This window comes from Lagopus leucura, unplaced genomic scaffold (genome assembly GCF_019238085.1).
Source record: "Lagopus leucura isolate 7727_CA_CO unplaced genomic scaffold, USGS_WTPT01 Super-Scaffold_100018, whole genome shotgun sequence".
Classification (NCBI taxonomy): Eukaryota; Metazoa; Chordata; class Aves; order Galliformes; family Phasianidae; genus Lagopus; species Lagopus leucura.
In genome coordinates this window covers 6,543,132-6,564,754 of record NW_024962272.1, presented here as the reverse complement: position 1 = coordinate 6,564,754, position 21,623 = coordinate 6,543,132, and the positions used below count along the sequence as shown (strand labels likewise).

At 37.3% G+C, this 21,623-nt stretch overlaps 1 protein-coding gene across 1 annotated transcript in view; it reads left to right on the top strand.

The window, feature by feature from the left end:
- The window catches only part of MLLT3 (MLLT3 super elongation complex subunit), a 110,775-nt gene that overhangs the window by 73,082 nt on the left and 16,070 nt on the right, over positions 1-21,623 (top strand). Inside the window, exons 5-7 of the mRNA XM_042877553.1 lie at positions 3,277-3,396; positions 5,118-5,723; positions 19,932-20,010. Coding sequence (XP_042733487.1) covers positions 3,277-3,396; positions 5,118-5,723; positions 19,932-20,010 — 805 coding nt within the window. The remainder of the gene's footprint in view (positions 1-3,276; positions 3,397-5,117; positions 5,724-19,931; positions 20,011-21,623) is intronic.

Here is a 21,623-nt window from a genome sequence, read left to right as displayed (position 1 = left end):
AATGAACCAGTAGGCTACAGGAGTTAATAATCTGAAATTTTTATGGCTCACCATTTGGAATGTCCAGGTTTTGTTTTCAAAAAACTGTATGTGTAGAACTATGACAGATTTGCTGTAGCTACCTGACCTCAGATGATACTAATGTCCAAGCCCTGTAGATTTCTCTTTAGAGAGCCATCCTGTTTCTAAATATATAATCTGCATGCTGAGGCTGTTAATGATCCAAATAATTCTTTAATACTTGTCTAGAAACTGAGTTATCTGAGGAGTCCATCTATTTTTTTTTAAGTGTCAGCTTTTTAAGAATGTGTGTTGTACAAATAATAGAAATACAGAATATGTAAGTATTTCAAAACTGAAACTTTTCCTAACTCTAAAAAGAAAATTTGTGCAATTGCTGAATTCCAACTTAATGCAGTGAGTCAGAATTCTGTACTTTAGGGAGAAAATGGCAGCTTCCAACTATGGGAGAAAGATCCTTAGCAGCGTTTTTTGTTTCTTTGCTTTTATGTGGGAAGATAGGACAAAACCTCATCTTCCATACTTCGTTTCTGTACAACATACCTATGTATCATTTTCTTGCATGAGTGAGTGAACAGAACTGCTTGTTTCAACAAAATATTTCCTTAAACTCTGTAATAATGGGTAATCTTGTATCTGCTTTTGCTGAAAGATTAATTAGTTTTAATGCAAGTGGTATCCTCTGTGATGAAGTTGGTGGATTTAAAACATTTCATTAAGTGCAATTTAAAGGAGAACAATCTTATTTAACAATCCACTTGATTGGTTTTGTTAGAGAAGATAGAGAAAATGAATTTGTCTCTATCATTATCTGCAGTACAGGCTTATGGTATTGTCCTGGCTTCAGCGGGGATAGATAATTTTCTTTATAGTGGCTAGTTTGATGCCGTGTTTTGGATTTAGGAGAAAACACACTGAGCAGTGCAGCACAGAACCAAGGGTATTTCAGCTTCTCACACTCTCATGCCAGCAAGGAGACTGGAGCTGACGGGGTGAGTATGAGGAGCTGGAAGGAAACAAAAACCAAATTGTGACCCAAACTGACCAAAGGTGTCCCATACCAAATGGCATCATATTGAACTATAAACAGGCGGAGTTGGCCAAGGAAGATTGCACTGCTTGGACACTGGCTAGTCATCAGTCAACAAGTGTTGAAGAACTGCATTGTGCATTACTTGTTTTGTGTGTTATTCTTATCTATTTAATTTTCCCTTTTATTTATGTCCTTTTAAATGGTTTTTATCTCAACCTTTCTACCTCTTTTTTTTTTTTTGTTCTTCATTCTCTCCCTTGTTCCACTGTGCAAGAGTGAGCAAATGACTGTGTGATGCTTGGCTACCTGCTGGCTTACAGCACAATAGATATTTTTATGCAGCTACACATTTCTTATCACTGATTATTTGTTACTTTTGCCCTTCTTTGTGTTCAGCTGTGCTGAATCCAGCCAATACCCTAGGTAAGTTGATGTTACATAGTATTCACAAGGCCAAAAAAGTTCTCTTACTGTGATTCACAATAGCTAGTTGCAGTTGACTTTGTCCTGACAACAAGATGGATGCTACTGTTTTCTGCCTTGTTGGTCTTTGAATTTGTCTCGTATGTTCTCGTTTACCAATCTGGGAAATGAAAAAGGGAAACAAGATTAAATTTATGTGCCTGTGTGGAATGTTACTTCATAACATTTGCTGATAATTTAATTTTTTATTTTTTTTTTTTTTTTTTTTTAATTACATGAGCCTATGGAAAAGGAAGGAAGTAAGTTTTGACTTAAGTTACCTGCATTATCCTTCTCAGAATTGTAGTTGCAGTGTTGACATATGCCGAAGTTACAGGCAAAAACAAAAAGTAATACTTATTACCTAGGCATGTCCCTTAATATTCTCTAGGCTATCACAACATCTTTTGAGCAGTGTTGACTGCAGAAAGATTTATTTTGAGCTTATGTTTAATAAATAAATGAATAAGCAAAGAAATTGAAACCCTGGCTTGAAAAAGCAGTGGATAGTAAATAATAGCCCCTCTTGACTTGTACTGACTGGAGAGTTAAAATATAAAGCATACATATCTATACCCTAGACCTGCTACTGAATGTGCTAACCATAGGGTACTATTGTACGGTTGGTTGAATTATCTCTGGTTCCAGAGGTTTATCAGTTTGTATTTAGGAGCCCTTGAAATCAAGACAGGCAGTTAGACCCTTGTTTCAGCAAAAATGTTTGGTCAGCCTTCCAATTTACTGCACACTAGGTAAAGCAGAAGCTTGAAGTTAAAAATTGAACATCATAACACCTTTTCCTTTCTCCATCCTTCCCGCGATCCACATTACTCCTTCATTCTTGACACCTCTTTCTCTTCCTCCTCCATGAGCAGTACAAGGGAGAACTTAACAGTTCTCTGTTGCTCCTTCCTCTTCTAAGCTTTTGCCTGATTCATTGTGGGTTCTGTCCACAGATCATAGTTCAAGAACTGTTCTAGTGTGGGCTCTCCATGTGCTTTAGCCCTTCTAGGTATATCCACCTGAACTGGTATGTGGTCTTCTCTGGGTTATGTATGAATATCTCTGGAACAGTTCTTTCCACTGGCTGATATCTTCTCTGACACCTGGAGCATTTTCTCTCCTTGCTTCCACTCCAATTTAGGTATTTGCACTGCAGTTTCTTAACATTTGATTTTCTCCATCTCAGCCTTAAATCTTTTCCTGGAGGCATAACTAGCTTTGCTTTGACATTCAGCTATGTCCTGCTGTGAGGCTGGTGGAACTAACTGGAACTCACTCTGTCCAGTATGGGTCTCTTTTCTGAGGTCACCCCTGCCACCACACCTTGCCACCCTTGCCCAATAATCTTCTGTTGTATTGCTTTATTGGAGAGCAAAGACATATACACATTTCTGTATTTCTGTATGGGTCATCAGTGGCTTGCAGATCTTTCTGGAGCAGGTAGAATAGACATTCAAGTGTTCTACCAGACATTGCTTGGGACGAGGGGAAGAAGCCTAAGTACGCAGTGCCATATAAAAAACTGTATTAGAAGTTTTGCAGTTTTCTGAGGGTACATTGTAGTTGTATGAAAGTGAAGGATATAATCTATTCGTTCAATAGTGGATGGCCGAGTGATTTCATTAACTCATTCCTTCTTGAAAAGAAACAAGGATACTGTTTGCTGTATGAATTTTGTTTTCATACTAAAGTGATTTGCAGGTTACTTAGTTGAGATTGTTGGTAGTTGACTTAACATGCTTTCCTTCTTGTAACAGATTATGGTTATGACAGATGGCACATCGTTCTCTTCAGGGCAGAGCCTGCATCTCCCCAACCTTCCTAGTAACTCCCTATCTTTTTCTGAAGTGAAGAAGAAATCATCTCATGGGCCAAAGGTGAGATTTAATTGGATAGAAAATATTTGAGCCAATAAGGCTTTTCCTGGGAAATAACATGAGAAGAAAGGTGTCTCTAGGTATTTTTTAGATTGTGCCATAATCCAGTGATATCAATAGGTAAGAACATTTATTTAGTGTAAACTTACTGTTAGCTGCATCAAAATAATGCAGACCAGGGATGTAAGTGAGAATTGATGCTAGGGGAAGTATTGCTTTACTAGATTTTGAACAACCACAGGTATTTTCCTCTTTTCCTGGATGGAATGCTAATTGTCTGTTGTAGTATTAGGAGATTCAGGGATGGAAATGGGATTTCTGTTTTTAATTACTAGTCTGAGAAACAAGGAAGTGCTTCACATTCATATGTTCAGATGTCACCAGAATCTTGTTTATTGTTTAGAAATATAGTGACTTGTGTTTACAACTTTGTGTTTCAAAGTAGTTTATCTTTCATTAGTATGGGATATTAGCAGATGTTAGTATTTGTATTTGTAGCAGATATTAGTATTTGTATTAATGTATACATATATGGAAATTTCAAAATTGACTTGTTGCTAGAAGTAGCTTGGCAGTGTAAGCTTGCCAAAGAGTCTTTGTTTCGGCTTGCTAATCATAGACCCATTCTGTTTATTTGTGATAAAAAATTTCCGTTATACTGCAGAAGTTTTTCCTCAAACTATTTTGCAATTATTTCATTTTCAGTTTTTTAAATTAGTTTTTTCTCCCAACATTTAAAATAGGTCTACAGGAGGAAAAAAAAACAGTGTTTCCATTCACTCTTATTTTCCCCACCAAGTTTGTGTTGCAGGTTACTAGTAGAACATTTTTTACTTTCTGGAACTAGGGATGGGCTATCCAGACATTTAGCAAGCGTTAGAGGTGCTTTTAGAATTAATTCATAATGCACTGTACTTTGCTTTTGAGACAATCCTCTTCTTGTCCACATCTCTTCAGTCAGTTAGGGATGATTATTTTGTTGAAATTTGCAGGGTCAGTTGCTGTTTCTGTCCAACGTTTAAGTTTTCTCTTTTTTTCTGTCTTGTAGGACCTCTGAGTTGTCACTCTCTCAGAGATCCATCTCATTGTAGAACTACTGAATTTAAAAAATGCAATGAAATGCTCAATATAAACAATAGTAAATACAAAGAAGGAAAACCTTCTTAGTAGAGGCTTTCTGCTAAACAGCATTTACTACTGAAATGTTGCATGTCAAATCATGTCTGACATAACCAGGCTGGATCCACAGTTACCATTCTGTATAAAGGATAGGCTTTAGCTAAAGTTGAAGAGGGGATCACGGTATGGCACTCAAGCTCTGCCTGAAATATCAGTAGGACGACGTGTTTTACACTGGTCCTGAAGTAATTCTGTTAACAGTATATGATTGATATGATGATCTTTTGTTGTGATTTTTTTCCTTGAAATTTAATGATCATAGTTTAGGAAATGTGAACTAATCTTTATGTTCACCTTAAAATGTTTCTTGAAGGCCATATCTGATTCTTAAGCGATAAAAACTAACCTTTGTCTTGCAAATGCCAAAAGGCAGTAATAACTGCTCATGCTCCACAGCTTTGTAATAGTTTCTCTATCAATTCCTATATGGTCATTTGCTGTTTCTTTTTTTCACCCTGCAGTTTAAAGTTTCTGACATGAATCTTGTGTCTGCATTGTTTATCTCTTTTTTTTATCTAAAGTTTTACATCTCATTTTTGCAGGACCCTACTAAGATTCTGAACATAAATAGCAGTAGCGGCAGTAGTAACAGTTTTTCAAAGCCCCACAAGTTAACAAAGGAGCACAAAGAAAAAACTTCTAAAGACTCAAAAGAACAAAAAAGTGCCTTCAAAGAACCTTCCAGGGAACACAATAAATCTTCCAAAGAATCCTCTAAGAAACCCAAAGAAAATAAACCACTAAAAGATGAAAAAATGGTTCCTAAGATGGCCTTCAAGGAACCTAAATCCATGTCCAAGGAGCCAAAATCTGAAAACACCCCCATCCTTACCATCACAGGTGGACAGCAAGAAAAGAAGACTCCTACAAAAAGGCCCTCCATTCTGGATTCTGATGAACCTTCTGCAAAAAAGAGAAAAAAAAGTGTGCCAGAGTCATTATTTAAAAGCTTTTCTAGTGCTCCATCACTAATTCTTACTTGTTCAGCTGACAAAAAACAAACAAAGGACAGGTCTCAGCTTAAGGTGGGGAGAGTCAAAATTGAAAGTGATACACTGGAAAAGAAGACATCTACTCTGCCACCATTTGATGATATTATAGACCCCAATGATTCTGACATGGAGGAAAACATGTCTTCTAAATCTGAAGTAAGAGCTGTTTTGTTTCTTTTCGTATGTATAAAGCATTTCTTGTCTGCGGGATTGTGTGCCATATTTGTATTTTCATTTTTCTTCTCCTTTCTGCTGGCAAATTGTTCCAGCTGAAGGGTGTTGACTACTGGCTGTGAAAACTTACACATATTGTGTTTGAATTGTGTTTCCTAATCAAGTGTATGTAATTTATAAATGTCAGCATTATGACCAATGACCAAAGGGGAGATGGTTATAAGTAGTGTTCTTTTGATCTTGTTCTTTTTTAATTTCATGCTTTTTTTTTTTTTTTTTTTTTTAAGATCGAAGGGAGTTGGTTTGAATACTTATATCTCACATGCTAAGGTTTTTATGGTCAGACACTAGATAATTCAGTGAATTTGGGAAAAGACTGAAGTAATATAGTATTGTTTGTTATTTTTCTGCTAAAAAGGGCAGTTCTGTAAATGATGCCAGCTTACCGGACAAAGAGTTCCTTGAAAGGGGGGAATCTATCCAGAGTTAATAGACTTACTCAACAAGAAAGTTTTTTTTAATGGAGGTTTGCTTTCCTGAAAATATTTCTTCCATGCCTGCTCATCTGTTTCAAGCACAGTATTCTTTTGATGATTAGGATTTAAATCATTCTCCTGGCAGGGTTCAGCTTTAGGAGCATCTTTTATGGATACATGAGTAGAGAAGAAAGAGAATAGGAAGAGAAGACCTGTTTGGTGTCTTCATTTGTACTCAAGGCTTGAGGCAGTAAGCAGGATGGAGAGAAAATCTGACTAGTTTAGCTTGTTCAACAGTTCTTTGATTTTTATTATATTTTCTGCCTCCACTACTGCCTTCAGATTCATAGCTGTGCTTGCACTCTCTGGAACTACATCTATGAGGATGTAGCAATGGTTAGGTTCTTCATAGAAACATGTAGCTGGGAAAGATCTCACGTCTGTTGAGTTTCTAAATTGGCATTTTAATGCATGAAGAGTTAAGTCATGCAAAGGCTATACGGTTTGGAAGGTGTGTAAAATGATAGGCCCCTCTCTACAGCACTGTTGAAGTTGTTTTTGTGATCTTCCCTTTAAACCTGAAAACGTTCATACTTAACAGCCTTAGCATAAATAATATTTAAATGTCTTCAAAATAGAATATTTAGCTTTTTATGAGTCATGGCAATATCCTATGACTCACTACCTACTCTTGATGTAGCCAGCCAATCAGAACCGAGTTTGATTTTACACTTCCTATTTACTCAGGTACATAAGACCTTCACATTCTACATAAGACCTTCAATATTCTTCACACAGGAAGGAATTAAGAAAAGCAACTGCAGTATAACTGGAATTTTACACATGCAGACGTTGCAGATGTGTGTGCTGAATAGCAGCTTGCAGATGATTTAATTGCTAATGTGTGTTGCCATCTTTGTATTAAAACCTCCTGCCTTTTATCAATGTTATAACGTTCACACTCCTGTCTTTTTCATAGATTACACAAATTCTCTTGTCCTGCTGTTTTCATCCAACTGGAATGCTGCCACTGCAGGACATGAGTGGTGCCTTAATTCTGTACTAAAGCAGATTTTGAGTTTTCTAGTTTTTCACACCTCTCTTATTGAAAAAGTAAAGTACTAAATTCCACTCAGAGAGAAGAATCTACAGATATGGGCTCTGGTTTATATTAATATTGACATCCTGAATCATGGAACAGTTGGCTCTTCAGTGGGAGGGCAAGTATGGTCCATGTCACTGTATGGGTGAAAACAGCTTTGGGAACATGCTTACCAAAAAATCAAGATGACTATGGCTCTGGTCAGTGATTAGATAATATTTAGAATACCAGTAATATATTTATTTATAGGAAATATATCTAAAAATCCTGGCAAAGTACCTGAAGGTACCTGTGGATTCACACGTTTATGGGAGAGCTGGGAAGTGTGGTTAACTAATATCCACAGAATTTCATAAAGTCCTTCTACGTTTTGTTAGTTTTAACCAAGGAGCACCATAAGAGGCATTTGAGCAATGTTATAATGTAATAGAGGTAATTATGTGATGGGAAAATATGAACTTTTATTGTGTTGGTGGGTTTCTAAGTATTTCAGAGAAAAAAAAAATACAGCTAACTCAACAAATGATATATGCTATAAACAAGGTAATATGGAAAAAAGATTGAAAAGTTGCAATGTTTATTAGGGAGTTTTACTATGTCAGTAGTTACAGTCTGTTTGTGCATTGTGATATTAACCATTTTAGTTGCCCGGAGCTGGGATGATGTTTCTTCAGTGGTATGCTCTGACATAATAGCATGTTATAAAATTCATTCCAATCTTATTTACTTAACTGATGTAATCACAAGACCTCTCAGTTTTTCTGCTGTGACCTTGGGAATATGAAGAGTACCCATTTGACTGGGAGCTGTCAGATATTGTCCTTGTTTTCAAGAAAGCAGACCCTGGTACCTACATCAGTCTCACTTCAGTGCCTGATAAAATTTGGAGGTCATTATGTGAGTTGCTGAAAAACACCTAAAAGACTATGCAATTATTGTTCGTAAACAACACAGGTTCTTGAGGGGAAAGTCTTGTTTTATGTAGTTAATTACATAGAAAGTTAATTACTTTCTATGATGAGATTACCCACATAGTTGACCAAGATAAGGCAGTTGATATAATCTTTCTGAATTTCAACAAAGCTGCTTCTCACAGTATCCTTCTGGACAAAAGATCCAGTGTAACAAGTACATACTAAAACAGGCTAACAGTTGAATGATGGATTGGACTCAGAGGTTATAATAAATGAAGTAACATCTTACTGGTGAGCAGTAAATAGAAAAGTTCTGCAGGGCTCTGATTTTTTTGTCCAGTCCTCTTTAATGTTTTTATCTCGATTCAGGACTCAAACACATAGTAAGTAAGCTTGCAGAGGACACTAAATTATGAGTAATTGTGGACTTCATCAGGTGTGGGAAGGCCTGGCGGAGAGAACTTGACAACTGGAAGACTAGGTAATCGCCAAGCACATGAAATTTAGTAAAAGTACCATATCCAGGGGTGTATCAAACACAGCACTGCTAGACATTTAAGAGAAGGGATTGTTCTGCTCTGCTCTGCACTGGTGTAGCCTCACCTCCAGCACTGTGCACAGTTCTAGGCACCACATTATAAGATATAAAACTAGTAGCATCCAAAGAAGACATACAAAGATGGTGGAAGGACTAGAGGGCAAGACTTACGAGGAGCAGCTGAGGTTCTTAGGTGTGCTCAGCCCAGAGCAGGGCAGGGTGAGGGAAGGCCTTGTGGCAGCTGCAGCTTCTCATAGGGGGAGTGTAGGGGCAGTTCTGAACTTTGCTCTCTGGTGACAGTAACATGATGTGAGGGACTGGCATGGAGCTGTTTATTCCCTGTAAATATTGGAAGACTGCAACGAGGTCTCCCTGTGGCTTCCTCTTTTCTGGGCTGAACAAGCACCTTAGGGCCAAGTTCCTTAAGCCTGTGTTCACAGGAGAGGTGCTCCAGCCCAAGGATCATCTTTGTGGCCCTCCTCTTGACCCTCTCCAACAGCTCCACATTTTTCCTGACTTGGACAGTGAATGAAAACATGGAGGATTTATAGTTTTATTGAGGTGTAGGAATATTAGCTCAGGTAGGAAGCTCTAAAGATCATGCTTTTAAATTCAGTAACAGGATGTTTTAGTTGAAGTACACTTTCTGTTTGTTTTCTGTATGGGACAGTGCAGCAGTATGATTAAAAAAATAAAATAAAAATGAAGACATGACCTTGTTTTTGCTCTCTGGCCATGAAATATGGTGATGTTCTCATAATATTTATGTAAACTGTAGGCTTTGTGAAATAGGGAAATACAAAGGTTTAGATCCAAGGCAGGTGTCTTTCAAGGCCTTGGAAGACAGCTGTCCCTTCTGAACGGTGCAGTGGTTGCAGAAGGGATGCTTTGATACTTTCTGTACCCATTTTTTATAGGTTTTGTAGGGAGAAAAAGTAGTGCAAACCTCTCTCTGTTGCTGCAGCAACACAGTGGCATCAAGAAGATCAAACAGATTGTGTATGCTAATTTGCTGGTCAGTGTTGCTCATCTTCTCACTCGTCTGCAATTGCAGTGATCTGAAACTCTCAAAGTTCACTATGTGTGAAGGCAGAGTTTGAAGACACACAGCTCTGTCTTATGAATTTCTGTCTCCAGCCCAATTATTTTGTGCATAATGAGTGTTTTTCTTCCTGCAATTATAACATTGTGATTAGTAGTAGGAGCTTTTTTGGAATGCCTAAGCCTATTGGAATACAACCCAGGAAGAAAAGCATGCTAATAAACTGTGACAGCTCAAGAGTAAGGACTTTTCATTTTTTAAGCAGAGTTACTTTAGCCAAACCATTTCCCTTCAGTAAAATACAAACTCCTTAGTAAGTCAATTACCAAACAATGAATATATAGCAGTGATGTTATAGACTATGGGTTGTATTTAATTAACTGCTTGTGTGTCTTTAAGCAGTCTTAAAGTTGCAACATGAGCACCTTTTTAAAGTAATCCATAAAATGCCACTTTAGATCTGGAGTCAGGTTTGTTAATTTAACTATTACATATGTGCAAGAATATCTGGAAAATGCCTTTTTGTTTTTTAAAACCTCCAGGCCCTTGTTAGCTGAAAAATCCTGCTATTAACCAGGGCTGGGAGCCAAAGATAGATCTTTTTCAGATAACACAGTTTAGATTCATAGTAGTTGAAGACAGCTCCACATGGTATTTTCTTGTAGTTAACCCATATAGTTACAGCAATCAGAAGTAGGTGTTAGCAGAAAAAATATTGTACAGTCCAAGATATTTCCCTCCAGATTGTATTCGGAGATAAACAGTGGCTTAAGATGATCTGTTCTGTTTGCAGAAAGGCTAGGCAGATGGTAGGCAGAAGCCTGAATGGCCATCAGTGCCTGTTAGTGCCATGGTAGTATGGCACCGTTTAGCTGCTGTATGGGGTAAGAACAGAGCAAACCCCATCTTCCATCTAGAGTTAAGAAAAAGCACCAAGGTCAGCATGTGGTATGGAGGAAGAGAAAACCTCCACAGTGGTGGACACCTTTGGCCACTGCAGAATTTGGACTGACTGCTTTCCCTGGTTTTAAGGCTGGCCTGCCCAGAGCCCCTTCAGAAAATCTGTCAGCATTTGGGACAGTGGGACCAAGGAAAATATAGGAAAAAAGTCAAGTCTCTGAACAATTGTTTGGAGACAACTTGATACCTGGCAGAGTATGTCCTTCAATTCAGATTTATCATTTGTTCAGCCAGGCTATTAACCTTCAGAAAGTCAATAGTTGTAAACATGTTAGAAAACGTGTAAGGTTTTTGAAAGGTTTTTAACTGTTAAGAATCTTTTCTCAGGGAATGTGTTCCCAATGGTATACATTTTTCTGGGAATTTTTGGTGTAAATAAGATATCTTCCAGAGTAAGAGTAGAGGAAGAAATTGGTCAAGTAGTGAGGAAAAACAGGGAAATCTTAGTAAATTAATTACCTGACATCTGTTTCCTAAACAGAAACTTTTAGCTATTTGAAAAGCGGAGGCATTATGCCACTTTCAGACACGCTTTATTATTTTATCCTTCACTGTAGCAGTGCTGAAGCAAGATTCAGAATCAGAATTTTGTGAAATAGGAAATGGTTTCATAACTAAGAGAAGAGATGTTTAGGTTGGACATACGGAAGCAGATGTTTACAGTATGTATGGTGAGGCACTGGAACAGGTTGCCCAGAAATGTGGCAGATGTCCTGTCTCTGGAGTGACAGTGTCCCAGTTCATTGCTGGGGAGGTGGAACAGATAATATTCAAGTGCCCCTTCCAACTCAAAAGATTCTACTGAGCCTATTTTCATCAGCTGTAGTCACAAAGGGAAAAATGTTTTTGCTTCACTTGTAGAAGCTATTAAACTTCTTTCTATGTGATGAATCGCTGCAGGATAAGGATGCAGTGAGATCAACAGGCAATGATTCCATCATGGAAGCAAGCTGGTATATTGTGGTTTTATTGCTATGGTGTGTTTGGAATTCACTGACTTACAAAAATACTAAGGATTTAGAAATTAAACAGAGGAGAGAAATTATATAGATATGGCTAAAGAGTCCATGTTACAACTACAATCTTGAAAAATGTAGGAAATTTTACATTTTTAAGGCAAAGTCATGGGTATTACATTTTTTTTTTTCAATTTTAGAAACTATCATATTATGACATACAAAAAGTGGGAATATCATCATATTAGGCTACTGGTTTAGTCTTCAGTATGTGACCATACTAACTGCATCTCCTGAAGTGTAGACTAATCATGTAGATTAACCCAATCATTTGCATAAACACTGTTGTTATTTTATTACTGGGGCTGCCTTTTCTGTATTTCAGCCCCAGAAAATTCTATTCTCCCATTAGCCCACAGCAAGTAAGCATTTTATTGAAGTGTATGCAGTGCCGATATTTTATTATCTTAGTGCTTTTCTGGCATAAATGGCTGGGACAGAAAAATCACGGCAGTTTTGGAGCTGAGATGATTGTAGCAAAAATGCTATAAATGTGCTATTTTACTCATGATCATGTGAAATCTCCGTGGTATGGACTTCATTACTTTTAAATTGCTTTATCTGCTTACATCTATTATGTTGTAATCCAGGGAAATGGTTCCATATAACTACTATAAAATCCAACACCTGTTAGTTACCAGCTGAAATAGTTTAACTATGTCTTGTTAGATCTAACTGAGGCTTTTATGACTTTTCTTCCTTTCCTCCTTTCCTCCTTTTTTTTCTTCTTTTTTTAAATGTGGAATTGTCAAGTTTACAGTTGCACATGACATTTTTCCTAAAGAAAACTTTTGAAAGTTTAGTGTAAGGCTAGTGAAAAGACAGCAGTCTGGCCTGTGTTTTTCTTCTCAGACAGTCATCATGATGTAGTTCTGCTTATGTGTAATACACATGAACTTTTGTGAAAGCGCAACACAAATGTGTGATAATGTTAGCACAGAGCAAGCCATTTACATGGCTTTTATTTGTTCTGGGCACTCGAGAATTTTTTTAGGGCATAACAAAGCTTTTTATATTTTTTTCCCTGCATCTTTTCACTGAAACTCTGGAAAACATGGAGATGAAAGCTGAGATCCTAATGTAACTGTTTAAATTCCAGGAGTCAAGTTTGAGCAAACATTAAATATAATAAAACTTGCTGTAAAAATGGACGGGGTCAACACCAATGGCATGGAAAGTGCTGCTTTGATACTCTGTTGAGCCTGCTGTGAAATTTTGGGAATATCTGTCGTTTTTTTTCCCCCCTTGGGACATGGATTTAGGAGCCTGTGATCTACAATAGCTAAGATGATATATAAGCTACAATGGTACTCTGCAGCAGCAATTTAGAAGAGAAGCTTTTTTCCAGATGTTTAGGTGTGTGTTAACTTGATATGTGTGACTTTCATAGATTTTTGCACACTGAGTATTTAGGGCTGTTTTGGAAGCACTGTATAGAGTTCAAGCTAAACAAGATAAGAGAGGAACTACAGTGTATTTGCGATGTGTGTAAGTACCTGCTGAGAAGACCTGCTCTCTAATGGTATGGAAATGTACCAGAGTGCAGAATAACATGGAAAAAAGGACATAAACATGAAGTTACATGGTTCTCCAGCCGTTTCTTTGTCAATGTGAGTGTGTGGATTTCCCTAATACCTAGCCTTGGATCTGGGAGAATTTAAATGAACAGCCTTCTTAATGGACCAAAAGTGACATCAAACTGTCTATTTACTCTCCAGAATGGTGAACTGGGATGGCATCAACATCTGTCCTTCTCAGCACTGATACGTAAGATAGGGCACAGCAGAGAATAGGGCAACAAAAGAAAATAAAGAACTTTTTTCTTCCTGCATGGCAGCTGTGAGGGCTGACCAGAGCAGTTACCACCCAGCTTCTTTTATAGCTATTAGTTCAGTCATACAACAGAAAACACAGATCAGTTGAGCAAAATAGTCTAATCGGCTTTAAAACCTAGGCTGTTTTCTATTTTTTATGTAGTTCTAAAACTGAGAGTTAGACTTTTATTTCTACAACACATTTCTCTCCTCTGTGCCCAGTGGGTTTGTGAGAGCTTTGCGTATAGAATTTTTGTTGAAAAAGTAAAGAAGTTGTAAAGTCATATTCTCAGAAAATCAGCACTTAAATATTGCTTTCTAGCTTAATTTGGCCCTTCTGTGTAAGTAGTCAACATTCTTTCCACCCAGGACTTTTGTGACTCTGTGCTTACAGATGCAGAGAACTCAACACGCAAGTAATTTACTCAGGACGTTTTCATCTTTCATCAGTGGCCCTCATACTTTGGTTTGTTTTTATAATACGTAAATGAATTTGTATGCATAGTTCAGACTTTGAATGGAATGTGGAGCTGTTAACTTCCCCATATTGTGGTGCTCATCCTGTATTAATGCTTCATAAATATTGAAGTTTTTTTGTACAGTTCTGGGAAAATGTGGTCCAGATAAACACAGATTTTATTTCCAATTTTGAGATGCCCAGTACTTTATACAGCCATGTCTTTGATAGCCATACCTTCTTCACCTTTAGAACAGAGTTCTTATCTGTGTTGGTTGGAGTCCTCTAACATGAACTTGCATTAGTTTGTCTTCAACTTCTTCCAGCTATGTTAAGGACCATGTTCACACTAATGGTAATGTGCATTTTTGGTGTATTTTAACTTTATGCAGTATCTTGTTGGCATAGTATTCTTGGAAACCAGTGTTCAGCTGCTTTACTCAGAAGCAGTAATCTTTTATCTTGTGCTTCTTTGCTTTTCTGTATGTTTTCAGTCACAATATCCTGGAGATTTTTCAGCAAAAATACTCCTACAGACAACAGATGTAGTAAGTGGTTCATCCTTTAAACTGCATTGTGCAATGTATCACAAAACATATGATTTTTTAAAAAATTGTGTCAGAAGGGTAGGATGCATTAAAAAGAGTGTGGCAGCAGGTAAAGAGAGGTGATTGTTTCCTTCTCCTCTGCCCTGGTGATGCCACATCTGGAATACTGTGTCCAGTTCTGGGCTCCTCAGTTCAAGAAAGACAATAATCTCCTAGAGATTGTCCAGCAGAAGTGATCAGGAGTCTGTATCATCTCCCTTATGAGGAAAGACTGAGAGATCTGGAACGGCTCAGTCTAGGGAAGGCCAAGAGGGTATCTTGTCAGTGCTTAATAATGTCTGAAGGGTGGATATCAAGAGGATGAGGCCAGCCTCTTTTCAGTTGTGTCCAGCAACAGGACAAGGAGCAATGGGTACAAACTGGAACTCAGGAAGTTCCATCTGAACACAAGGAAAATCTTTACTGTGGTGATGAGAGGGCACTGGATCAAGCTGCCCAGGGAGGTTATGGAATCTCCTTATCTGGAGATATTCAAAATCTGTCAGAATGCTTTCCTGTGCAACCTGCTGTAAGAAACCTACTTTAGCAGGGGCTTGGACTGGGGGATCTCCAGAGGTCCCTTCCAACCCCTACAGTTCTGTAAAGAGATTTATACACAGGAGAAAGCTGTCAAAAGTATTCTTTATATTGCCATTCTTTGAGAAGGAACTGACTACGTATCACTGTCCCTGGATCTCTCCCCTGTCTTCCGAAGTATGTATTAATTTAACACTGTTTATTCTGATCAGTATAGCGTTCATCTCATGGTATTCTTCTCCCTCAAAAGAGTTTACAAGTATTGTGTAATATTTCTAAGTACTAGAATTGGAGAATCTTAGTATTATATTATTTACTGGTGGTAGAATGTAATGCTGATTTAGAGCCAAACATACCCAGGACTGCATGTTATGGATTATAGTTACATTGAGCTTCTCTTACTTTCTCCCCAGAGATGATCCTGGAGAAGCATTGTACTGCTCAGTTAGCAGATTCAGGGTCATGTTAATCAACAAATAGCCTCATCCCCACCAATTCATTAAGAATTTTTTTAAGAAACAAGACTATAAATAAAGGCAACTAATTGTAGGTCACATGTTCTGCCAAATGATTGTTTTAATTGGTAAAATGTCCTCCACGCATTAGTATGTATTTGTATATGGGCACGTAATGTTTTTGTTTTGTTTTCCTTTTTAAAGTGAGTAACACAATAATATGCAAGAGAAGGTTCTGTTGGTATGTGACTTGTATGTTAGTTTTCATTGTGATGGATCAACTTCCATTTTAGTTACCTTTCTCTCCAAAACAATATTCTTGCATTTTCTGTTAAAATCTTACACTTCAAATTACTTTTCCCAATAATTTTTTTGGTTCTTTAAACATAATAGTTAGAAATAAATATTTCTTGTTCTATAAGAACAGAATTAATTCAACTTTTTGCTCAGTACACTTGTTCTTCCATCTTCTCTGTGAGCTTGCATTCAGTAAGTTAGCTTTCCTCATTGGTTATACAAAGGAATAGTTTTGCCCTGCCTGGCAGGTTAATTGCAATTGTAGTTGCTTGAGAGGAAATGTGGTGGTATAGAACTTGATGGGTGCAGGCTTACAGAACTGTAGATGCTGAAATAGTGTCTTCCTTGGCTGCGACAGATGTGGACACTTGGTGGACATGGTGGGATTACTCTGCTGCTCTCTCTGTTGATCTACAGATGGCTTCTCTTGAAAGCTGAAGTGGTGGTTGATGACAGGCCCCTGTGAGGCAGTAGAAGTTGCAAGTCCAGAAGCTCCATTACAGAAGAGGGCATCTCTTAGTGCAGTATGCCCTTTTCTTGAGAAGACACTTTGGAAAAATGGGAACACAAATAATACTCTGACTGCTTTAACCTCTCAGTGTGTACAGTACAGGGAGACCTCGGTCTTAGGACTGTTCTGCATAAAAGCAGAAAATGTGTAGACCTGATGATGGGATGTGGGGTATTACTTTTATATTTTGTGGTAATATGAAGTAATATGCAAGGTCCTCTAGTAGTAGTTCAGAGGAAGGCATGAAAAGCCTCTGTCATCCACGTAGAGATATTTTCTATTTTTTTTAATGTGAATAAACAGCTTTAAATGATAGACTTTATTTTTAATATTGTTATATGATTCCAAGTAACCACAAAATATTATAGAAACAGTCCTTTTATATGGAACGTCATAAACAGGTGAGTTCGCCTTAAAATTGTTTCTTGCCTGGGAATAAATTGTTGTCCTACTTATAGAAACAAAAATGTTCTGAGCTAACTGAAGCCAGGAGATTTAGTACCGGTCAAAAAAAGTACCTTTTCTGGGAAAACTTCCGCCAGAGAGAAGTTCCTTTTCTTGCCAGTTTCAAAACACAGAATCCCTCAGCTGGGCCTAATAAAGAAAGCAGTGTCTCCTGTACATCAGTGTGAAAGCAGTAAAGGGGAATAAACTCAGTGCAGTAAATTGTATCAGCTCATTGCACTAATGAGCACTTTTGAGTCTGAGCTCTCATTGGCTTGTCTGCCAGAAGAGAAAATGAGTAAAACAGGAAAAGGACATATGACAGAAGCTCTTTGCTGGTGCTGTCTTAAGCTTCTATCATTGAAGGATACCCTTTAGCTCATTTCAGACCCATTAAAAAATCTACTTGGTGATTAGTAACTAGTGGGTAAGAGCAGAAAACTGAAGAGAATAAAGCTATAAATACCTAAGCTCTTGGGGTAGCATCCTGTAAAGCTGTCAAAAAGCCTTGGTTAAGTGACAAAAGATACCCTCTGGTAAAAAGAAGAGTCAACGCTATGGGGACTAATCCATTTTTATATATGGAAGGAAGATTTTTAGCTCCTTCTAAAAGGCAGGTCTTTTAATGATGTTCATTCAGAACATCAGAATGCAGGAAAAAGTTTCTTTTCCAGCAAATGACACTTCTTACATACATGTGCTAATCTGAGTGTCTTGGAGTAAATTTTCAGGTAGGGCAGTCTAATAAAATAATGGCTTCAAGTGGCATTGAGCATCCTTTTCAAAAGAGAAGGGATGATTTGTTTCATTAGTAGTTTCCATGGTTTGACCTCTCAAAGTGCTCTTACTGAAGCAATGAGGAAATTTTATGAGGAGGGTATTATACCAGTGTTATATCTATTCTTAGCTATTCTTGCTTGAGATCCTTTTGCTTAAGATAATGCTGGGACTAAACGTTTGCAGGAATTTCATAATCAGGCCTTTTCTCTCTTTAGTAAACTAGTTCAAAATGGAAGTGGTGAAGTTTACAAATAAATGTTTCTATTTCGGTCCTTTTTTTTTTTTCTATGGCTTTAGAAATTCTTTAAGCATTTTAAGTTGAGTATAATGTCATTAGTGTTTGGAATTTTTTAAAAGAATGGATTTTATATATGCTACAGTTCATGTGAATACTAATAAAGGAAAAAATGCAGTTAATGGAAACCTCGCTGGCTGCCAGCCAGTAATTTTGCTGCAAACCAGATGTATAAGGGTAACCTACAACTAGAAGGCTGAAATTTGTTTCCAGAATTGTAATAAGTTTCCATTAACTCCTGTTCTTTACCAGTACAGTCTGTATCATGTCATTAAAATTATTTTACAATTAAATTCAGAAATCCAGGCAGGAAAAAATAAACGATTTTTGGGGGGGGGAAGCGGTAAAAAAAAATTTGCTTCAGAAAATTACTTTTTTTTTTTTTTTTTTAACGAGTGTCAAGTGATACTGCCATATCTTCCAAAATGGTCCAATCATGTCAACAACATTAGAATCAAACTGAGTCAGAAAGGGATTTTATAGTTGTTTGGTTTGTGTTTCTCAGCAGAGGGCTGGTTGCCATGTATACAAATGATATATAGCCATTCAGTCATGGCTGATGGTTAGACTAGATGATCTTAGTGGTCTTTCCAACCTTAATGATTCTACAAGTTTGTCTAGAATTTGTATTTTGACTGATTTTTCTGTGAAAGCTTACATTTCAGCAAAGTAGATCTCAATGGTCTTTTTCTTAAACATTCTGCTGTCCAGAGAGGCATCTTGCAGTGTGAAAAAAGGCACTAAGATGCTGTAAATCTGCCTGCTCTTTATGAATGCCAACAATAGATTGCTTTATGGAGAAAAGACAACTGTGACTGCATACTACTGCTGTTGTTTTTTAGAAGGATTTAGTTCTAGAGAAATCATAAGGGTTTTTGTATAGGCAAGGAGAAACAGAAATCTCTGATTTACCTGTATTACAATTCACAGCAATGCAACTGTATAAGATTAAGCAGGTTTTGTTTTCAGTAGTAGATTTTTCTATTATTACTTCTTGCCTCAAATTTCACCATTCTTTGTGGGTGGACATTTCCTGTCTGTGTTCTGTTAGCATTCCCTATGCCCGTATACCGGATTTGCTCTTCTCTCATGTGCAGTTACGTGTGTGTGTACATACCTAAAACCTGATACACCACCAAAGAAGTGTATAGAGGCATACAGTATACCAGCAGGAGGCAAGAATTATCAGAACAATCAGAATAATAATCAGAACAGATTAATTTGTCTAAGAAATTTTTATGAATTTTAGAGAAGAATATAGCTTAAACAGCACTGGAAAACTACGTATGTGACTGCTTGTAAAATCATATAAAGTTATGTTAATGACTCTGTTCTAAAGAGAGATAAAAATCTAGTTTTCAGTGAGTTAGAATTTTCCTGTGTAATAATGCAGTCTTTCTAGTTTAATCACTGTTGCAGTTTATAGGACCTTACTATGTAAGGAAAATATTGACATAAGAGGAAATCAATTAACAGCATAAAAGTTTGTTTTAACTGCTCATCTTAAGTCTTACTTTCTAATGAAGTTGAAAGAAAACTGGTTGGAGTTTTTTGCTTGATCTGCTCAGGTCTTTCTTTTTATGTTCCACTAAAGCATCATTTATTTGGAAAGTGTTATATCTGCAGGGCTAAGTAGCCTTATATCCATGCATTCTGTTATAACGTCATTTAGGCTTACATGTTGTAGAGCCTCTCAAACATGGTAACTTTGTGTTGGGATTTACACTTTACTAAAGCACTGTGTGTTATATAGTACATATGTATGTTGAGCGCTTTGCAATTTTTATATTGTTTGGCTTGCTGGCACCTGAAGCAAAGATCTGAAAGTATTGCTCTGTTCAGGAGTTCTATTTTCTTCACAGGATGCCTTAAGCAGTAGCTAACAGTAAGTGTTTTAGGCAAAAAAAAAAAAAAAAAAAAAGTTCATTATGATGTTATTTATTTTCTTCTTTTCTTTCTTTTAAGTCTGAACAGCCCAGTCCTGCCAGTTCCAGCTCGAGTTCCAGTTCCAGTTTTACACCATCTCAAAACAGCAGACAACAAGGTACCCAGGAAGGGAAAAACAAATATGAAAAGAACACGTGAAATCAATGAGTCAATAAAAACAGACTGATGGCATCTCATTATCACTTTTCTACTGACTTTCATAGGCTGAATTGGCCATTGTTATTCTTTAGAGGCTTTTCCTCAAGTGTTTACAAATCTGACTGTAAGGGCAGAAAAAAAGGGGAGAAGATATGTATCTCTGAGGAAAGGGCACAAAGAATACTCTGAAGCATTGGGTATGTGCCAGTCAACTTTTATGTTAAACCTAAAAGAGTTTCTCTTCTTGAAGCTGTCTCTTGCAGGCTCATGTCGCGTGGCACTTGTGTGCCATCCGGAGCCCTGCTCAGGCTGACGTGGCTTCTTTGGAAAGTGCAAGGATGTGTATATGTGGGCCCTTTCAAAGAGTTGCAATATTCTGTATTATAAGCAGGCTTTAAGAGCATACAGTGTTTCCTTTGAAAGTGTGATTGGGGAAGAATGACGTTAGAAGTTGACGTTAAGTTTTGGCTTTCTGGCTAATAATTGCAGTTTACTCAGACCTCAGTAAAGAAATGCAATCTTATTCTCAGTGAGCTTTCCAAAGAAATACTTCTGTGGATCAGCTGAGATTCATAATGCACAATGTATTAAACCTCTTAGTCCTCACCTTGGCATTTTCCCCTGCTTTTGTAAGGTTGTACAACTGATACATTCTTAATTAGCTTTTGTTTTGTCCTTTAGATACAGAAGCATTAAAAAAACACAGCCTTTGGGCTAATTAAAATTGCATTTGTTTTATCTATTTATATTCCTCAGTGGTTAACTTGCTTTTAAGGTTATGGAAATACATTAGTATCTCAGGCAGACAGTTTGTTTTTACAAAGGTTTATGTAGTATGATCTGTATCTGTCCTGCTACTTCTCTGGAGGTGACTGGCACTGAATTTCTAATGTGTTTCTGGCAGCATTACTGCAGGTGAAAGAATGCAAGAGCTGAAATGAACTGTGGTTGATGGCTGGCTTTAGGCATTTTTTTATAATGAATGCTAAACAAAACCCTTTCTTGCTGAAACCCCATTTTTGCAGTCATGAAAACATCGTTAGTGATGTGAGCTGTCTATTACAATCCAGTAGGTTTTGATACCAGTATTCCTGTTAGGAAACATTATTTGGGGGAAAATCCTGTTGATGTAGTGTTTTCTTCTGAGCAAACTATTTGTCAGTTTCTCCTGGGTCATATATAAAGCAAATCACAGACTGTCTTTCATTTCTGTACCTTCAGAAGAGTAGATGGGAGATTTTCCCTCTGATGGGAGCTATTTTAAAATACATGTATTACATACCTCTTTGATTCCTTGTCACAGTAAATAGCAATTATGCTTTCTTACTGGGAATTTCAGTTAACTAAAAACATCTGTTGCCCAGGTTGTGCATTTGTACAGCAAGGAATGAAGCACTAGGCATACTGTGGTATATTTGCCCTGTATATGTTGTGCTCTCGTGGAAACTCATGTTTTATTTTCTAACTAAAACTTACAAGGCCTGTTACTCTTTTTCCGTTTGGTTCAGAATCAAGTGCTCACTCAACTGTCAGAACCACTGCAAGATGGGCTTTTTTCACCACTTTTTGGGT